Consider the following 7,020-nt stretch of genomic DNA (forward strand, 5'->3'; position numbering starts at 1 on the left):
ATCTAAAAACGGATGAGATTAAAAATTGGTTTTAAACAAGTGATAAATTATACTATAAGTTTAAAATGAATCCCAATAATAACGATAACGACACAGAGGATCTTTGGAATCATTTTTAGAGCGATTTTTTTCCAGCTGATGAACGATTGACAGCCAATCAGACGCTCGAGAATTAGGTGTCTAGACAAAACTCCTTTGTGTTTAGAATACACAGAAGGTTATCGTGCGTTGGTGGGAAACGAGCCGTGAATATAATACTGTGAACACATTTAGCCTACAGAAATGTAATGAAACAGTTTAATGTTTAAACAAATTCAAAAGCTCGAGTGCTGATACATTGATATGAGTGTAATCCACTACTGATTCAGCCAGAAAACTATAACACAAACGCTCTTAACCATCAGGGGGTGAATAATTCTGCCCGTTAACGCTGCGTGGCATTCGAGCGAACGAGCAATGCATCATAAAACACAGGCAGCAATCATTTTGTGGTTGGCTAAATGAAACACACTTTTAAAACAAGCCAGAAAAGAGTTTATTTACAACAGTGGTTTGCTGAGACCCGACCTAAGTGTTATAATCACTGTTTTTACCAGCGTTTCAGGCAAATTTTCATCATGTTTACGGTTCCATGTTTTTTTTTTTATAATCATCTCATTATTTAATAAGAAAACTCAAAATTACACCAGTAATCTCTATGACAACATTAATTTCAGTCTGTAATTTTGATGGAGTTCGGTTTTGTCTGTGACTCAAAAGTTCTGCATCATTCTGAGCTGCTGGAGTGATTTGGCAGCATTGATTCATTTTAATAGTATTGTTCTTATTTTACATATTTAAATTTTTATATGCATTATTTTTGTGAATGCATAAATTCGGACGTAAAAATGCAGCTTCAGTTAGAATGTGTGTTCAAATATTTTTTTAATTAATAGTTGTAATGTGTGATTTTTTTTTTTTTATTCTCTGCTGAAAGGACAGCCAGCAGCATAAGTGACCCTGGAGCACAAACCATTTTATTTTTAAACTGAGATTTATGCATCATCTGAGATCTGAATAAATCATCTCTCCATTGATGTATGGTTTGTTATATTTGTCTGAGATACAAACAACTAAAAAAAAATAATCAAACTGAGCAAAAAAAAATAATCAAAATATTGAGAAAATCATCTTTAAAGTTGTTCAAATGAAGATCTTAGCAATGCATATTACTAATCAAAAATTAAGTTTTAATATATTTACAGTATGAAATTTACAAAATATCTTCATGGAACATGATCTTTACTTAATATCCTAATGATTTTGGCATAAAAGAGAAATGTATAATTTTAATCCATACAATGTATTGTTGATTTAGCACCTTAATCCACGATCATGCTGATATTCATGCACTGGTGTAGCTTTTCTCATTTTTACCTTTTTTTTTTCCATCTTATTTTGCAGAATCATATATTATTTTGTATTCACATGGGCATTTATGTTTCTTGCCAGAGAAGCTTATCATGAAAACAAAAATCATGAAATTGAATTGAAACAACACGATGTAAACATCCATCATCACAGGGCTATAAAGAGAGAAACGTATTGTATTATTACTAGTCGTAATGATAAAATTGTGTGGTTGGGTTTATCTGTATGTTGTTAATATTATAGGCCTATTATTTTTCAGTTGGGTTTTACGTGTCTATATAAACTGGTCTTTTATTTAAGCAGATGGCAGAACTTTATGTATTTTTCTCACGGTCTCAGTTTTCAGTGTAGGGCCTATGTCAACGTGCATTTCAAATAAAACACTGAAACTGTGATTTAAAAAACGTTTAAAGCGATGGTTTTCTATTATTATAAACAACCCGTTTTCAGTTAAATGCTGAGTAAATATCCTGCAAATAGTTTAAAGTTGCATGAACCGTGAGGGGGCGCTATAGCTTATGACAAAATCAAATCCACATCCGACGTCGCAGCTTTTAATGCAGATGCGACTTTGAAACCAAAATAATTATGCTGTTTTCGATGCCGCATTTGTTTCATGGACAGTTCCTCCAGACTTTATTGGTGTTTTTTTCTCCGATGTGTGTCATTCAAGTGAATGGAAAATATTTTTGCAATTAGTTGACGTAATATATTCCAGGGAAGTTGACTATAAATATTGGGTCTTCAAATATTCGTCTCTCTCTCTTTTAAACAGATAGTGCTTCAGAAATATTTTCAGAAATGCCAAATTCGGAGTTAACAGTACGGAAAGAAAATATATAGGCTATATTTTTCTTTTAAATGGAATTTGTCAATATAATCAAATCAAATAAGCACCAGTACCGACACATTATAATGTCTGAAATGTCATGGAAAACACTGACTGGAACGTTGAAAAAAGCTTCTTTAAACAGGAAAGAAGAACAACCATTTTATACCATAATATAAAAAAGCTGTAAGGCATTTGCACCGATCGCATGTGCGTTTAATTCCTTTCAAGTGAATGGAAATAACAACGTCAACTGTGGTTAATTTATTATTTAAAAGTTTAATTTAAGGTTTTATTATTTTAATGTTTAACCCTAATTTAGTTTCGTTTAGACTGGTTTTATAGGTTATATTAGCAGTCAAACTCCAGGTCTGAGCTCGAGTCTTTGACTGGAGACAGAATGATGGACGTGGCGCCAGTCAAACGAAGCGCCGATTCTCTTCGCAAACTTCCCGTTGTGATATTTTGGATGATAAAAACAAGTGACTTTTGTTTCCCTTTTAGCCCGGGGCGTGAAGAGAGAGAGAGAGTGACCTCTTCTGAAAAGAAGGGACGGATTCCCCTCAGATCTTTTGTGAGCTCGTCCTCGCTTTCAGCCGGCGCGCTCACCCGTGTGATTCTTATCTTATTGTCATTAGGGCTTTTATTAATTACCGAGCAGTGACTCCAGTCCCAGCAGAATGGCCCTTTTTTCACACAGAAACGATATTCATTCTGATATTTCATAGATGCGTTTTTTCGATGGTCATCTCTAGAATGATTAAACGTTTTTGAAGCACCAAGCCAACATGTGTCCCAGAGTCAATGATATTTTCATAAAATAAAATACTACGCAGCTAATACTTTTTATAATAGCCTACAAGATTACTTGACATTTTAACTATAGATTTGTTGAAATTGCGTTATGCGCATATAATCGATGCAAAATTCATCAGTGACATTTATTCACCCTTAAATGAATCTCTTGCTTGCTCTCGATGCGTTACTGACTGTAAACATTATCTTTAATGTGCTGCAGGTCCTCCAAACTCACGGTGTGCTCGCTGTAATTTCATCCCTTCAGTAAGAGGATTCCAGTCCAATCGTTTAAGGTAATTTCACGTCCAAGTCCAATCTTTAATTTCACTCACTAGTTTGAACTTCTCACAAGTGACGGTTTTGTAGATGTTGGTCTCCTCGAGGTCTAGCGGCGCCAAGGAAATCTAAGTGGGTTATTTCAAAGCAATAAGCAACAGCTGTGGAAATACACTCCAGCCAGATGATAGATGACAGTTTAAATGCACTTTCACCACGACACTCAAAGACTGCCTGTTCTTTTTCGAGTTACGTTTTACATCGATTTATTTCTGTAAGAAATTATGTACCATTACCATGTGGACACAGTGTGCTGAGCAAGAAACCTTTGATGTTAATCTGGATCCACAAATTAATATGTGTAGAACTGTTGAGTGGTTTTAAATGTCACTGATATATGCCAGCCTCATAAAACAACTGAAAATATGATTGACTCTTTAATCTGCTTTGCATGATTTTGAAGGAGTTAGGAATTTTGTTTGTTTTTTTGCAATGAGTCATCATCAAATTAGGAAATATTTGGGTTCCATTTTGGGATGTGCTTTTAAATGCCTAGAATCCCTCTCACAAACTAGACCATGTTTCTGCTAAACAAAGGAGAAAAACAAAGAATAGACCATTTGTCGTTAATTTATTTAACAAATATATTCATCATATAAATGGTATTTTTGTCCAAATGTACAATATTTTACATTTCAGATCCCTTTCGAAGGGAATCATTTAAACAACAGTCAGTGTTGTTTATTTTTAAAATGCTATCGTTTAAAACATTCATGCGAGTTTGAATCATAAACGCATTGCTACGAATGCAAGTGTGAGATACAGACTGTTTTCACCTGACCTACCTTTGACCAAATCGGTTTTCATAACTCTTTGTGAAAGTACAGGCTGTGTGAAATGCCACCATTAAAGAAAACCATGTCCACTTTTGTTGGAACAGAACTGCTGAAGATGGAGAGAAAGTCCCTTCTGATGCACTCGATCGTCCTTTAAGCTAAATGATACATGCTATATCCCATGTGTGTGTACAGTCCCACTGGAGTCATGCTCACCGAGTGTCTGTGAAACGGATGCGATCCCGTGTATGAAGCCGGAGCGTGAGCACCGACTGGAAAAGAAAAGCCGAAGGCAGGAGGAAGCATCGGTTTAGTGGCCATTTTTAGCTTCTCGAGTTCGGCCTCCTGGAGCCGCTTGGCTTTAGCTCGTCTGTTCTGGAACCAGATCTTCACCTGAGTCTCGGTCAGGTTCAGCGAGCTGGAGAACTCGGCCCGTTCTGCGATGGACAGGTACTGTTTCTGACGGAACTTCCGCTCCAGCGCCAGCAGCTGCGACGTGCTGAACGGGGTCCGAGGCTTTCGGTTGGTTTTGTGCTTTCTCAGAGGACACGCTGGAGACAACAACAACACATCGACCTTTACACTCATTTCTTACACTAGTTTTGAGCTCTGCAAAACGATTACTGTCACATGCAACCTCATAATGCAAAATAATGAGATTTAGGTAATATTGCATTAAATGTGCTTCATGTAAACACAATACTTAGATCAAACTGATGCAAATGTGACTCTGGAGCACAAAATCAGTCATAAGTAGCATGGATATATTTGTAGCAAAAGTCAACAATACATTGTATGTGTCAGAATTATTGTTTTTTCTTTTATGCCAAAAATAATTTAAGTAAAGATCATGTTCCATGAAGATATTTTGTAAATGTCCTACCATAAATACATCAAAACTTAATTTTTGATGAGTAATATGCATTGCTAAGAACTTAATTTGGACACATTTAAAGGCAATTTTCTCAATATTTTATTTTTTTTGCACCCTCAGATTCCAGATTTTAAAATATTGTCCTCCTAACAAACCATACATCAATGGAAAGATTATTTATATATTTTTAAAAAATGGGGGAAAAAAAAGAAAAAAAGACCCTTATGACTGGTTTTGTGGCCCATGGTCACACATAAGTTCACAATAGTAGCAATCATAATCGTAGTAGAATATGCAGATTTTAATCTCAATAAACAGGCACTTAAATGTCTTAAGTTATTGGAAGAAATCACATTATTGGTGCACTTAAACATGGTCAGTGCAGTCTTAAACGCCTTTAGGAATATGCCTTTGATAATTTTGTTGAGCAAATTTAGTGTATAACAATTCATCAATGCTTCTGGTGACCTCAATCAAGCCAAACCAAGTCCCTTATAAAAATTAACCATGTTTGACTACATTAACCATAGTTTACCCAAGGTATTTGTAGTAAAACTGTAGTTATACAAATGGTAAGCAACCCAAAAAAACATGGTTGCTACAACTTCTGCCCCTTAGGTTATCTTCAGTCTGAACAATTAAAACTTCCATAACTATACATTGTCCATCATAACCGACATATTTATACATAGAATTCGAAATTTGTACATTTGTAAACTGCACACGTGTAAATAACATAACTGTACATTCATTTAAACGATTTTTTATTCTAATTATTTTACTGTAATAAAACAATGATTAATTTTGGTAAAGAGTGGGCCTCTGTGAATCTGAGCTCATATGTACGAATTCAGAGCATGCAACAGTTAATTGCTTCACAAGTTCTGCTTTGGCCAGTGCTTTGCTGTAACTCACGGGGAGAGAGGTCATGCATCCACGCGCTCCGCTCCGACTTTTCCGACAATTTCAGAACGTCAACGGAGAACGCCAAACGAGCACCGGTCCGCTCCGGATCCGCGTGAGTATGCGACGCTCCGGCGGAGGAGCTCGGTCTCCGTTCTGCCATCAGAGCCTCGACGCTGAACGGGAGAATCTTCGGTTTCTCTGCGTCCTCCTCCACGCCGATGCTGGTCTGCATCTCTCCTTTATCTCCTAAAATCACACGGGGATGATCTTCAGCTTTAAAACCACTCGAAGTCATGGTGATGACTGGGGCCATGCACTTGGTTTTTAGCTTACAGTGAGAGATCGGATGCTTAGAACATGCTGCTGTTTAACTCCTCTATGAAGTACTGTAAGCTAATAACACGCGCGTCATCCAATCAGAAAAGAGCGGGCGGGGCTTAAGTTTCTGCTGAAGTTTGACTGTCGGGTCTGTTTGTGTGGAGTAGCTATTGCAACAAAAACACAGCGAAAATTAAAGGAGCATACTGCATTTTGAAATGCATCCTACTTTTCAAGTGTTATAAATTAACGATAAATAGGCCTAACTGCAGTGACAATTAGCTACTGTTTGTGACTATTTCTTTTTTTTTCTTATTCTTTTGCTGCTTGCCTATTTTTTTCCTTTCATGTCAAAAAATCCTGTGATCCGGGAAGGAGACAACGGGCTGTCATGGTCAACCGATTCCTGAACGTTTTCTTAGGCTCCCCAATTTACTATAGAGAATGCGATGTGTCTCTACAGTATCAGCTTCAGTAATTGCTGAACATAATCAATCAGTGGTGATTAGTGTTTTAATGAGGTAACTATTAGTCTGGGTGATGTTTTTTGGCGCCAGCAGCGGCGGGATCAAAGCACGGGACTTTAACCCTCACCAGCAGCCGCAGGACATTCCGCCGGAGTTTCTTAAACGATCGCAAGCCATTTACAAGCTCTCTCTCTCTCTCCCCCTCTCTCTCTCTGTTTACTAGCTGCTGTAATAGAGCAGATCAGAGATTGCGATGACAGGAGAGTTAGGCAAATTAACTGCTTCGCAACACGAATAGACTATTAA

The 7,020-nt window shown here is 37.0% G+C and overlaps 1 protein-coding gene across 1 annotated transcript; it reads right to left on the minus strand.

Annotated features, from left to right (window-relative positions):
- Positions 1-1,332: 1,332 nt before the first annotated feature.
- On the minus strand, positions 1,333-6,341 carry LOC109088565 (homeobox protein MSX-2-like). Its single transcript, XM_019102738.2, has 2 exons — positions 5,939-6,341; positions 1,333-4,700 (listed from the first exon to the last, which is right to left on the minus strand). Exons 1-2 carry the CDS (start codon positions 6,240-6,242, stop codon positions 4,303-4,305), a joined length of 702 nt encoding a protein of 233 aa, XP_018958283.1. The 5' UTR covers positions 6,243-6,341; the 3' UTR covers positions 1,333-4,302.
- Between the last annotated feature and the right edge of the window lie 679 nt (positions 6,342-7,020).

The sequence above is a fragment of the Cyprinus carpio genome, chromosome B14, assembly GCF_018340385.1.
Source record: "Cyprinus carpio isolate SPL01 chromosome B14, ASM1834038v1, whole genome shotgun sequence".
NCBI lineage: Eukaryota > Metazoa > Chordata > Actinopteri > Cypriniformes > Cyprinidae > Cyprinus > Cyprinus carpio.

What these genes read in the sequence shown, in the direction of transcription:
- LOC109088565 (XM_019102738.2), bottom strand. Translation starts at nt 6,242, where the DNA reads ATGGCCCCAGTCATCACCATGACTTCGAGTGGTTTTAAAGCTGAAGAT. An exon ending in GATGCATGACCTCTCTCCCC is followed by an intron (nt 4,701 to 5,938) that starts GTGAGTTACAGC and finishes TGTTGTCTCCAG; the next exon opens with CGTGTCCTCTGAGAAAGCAC.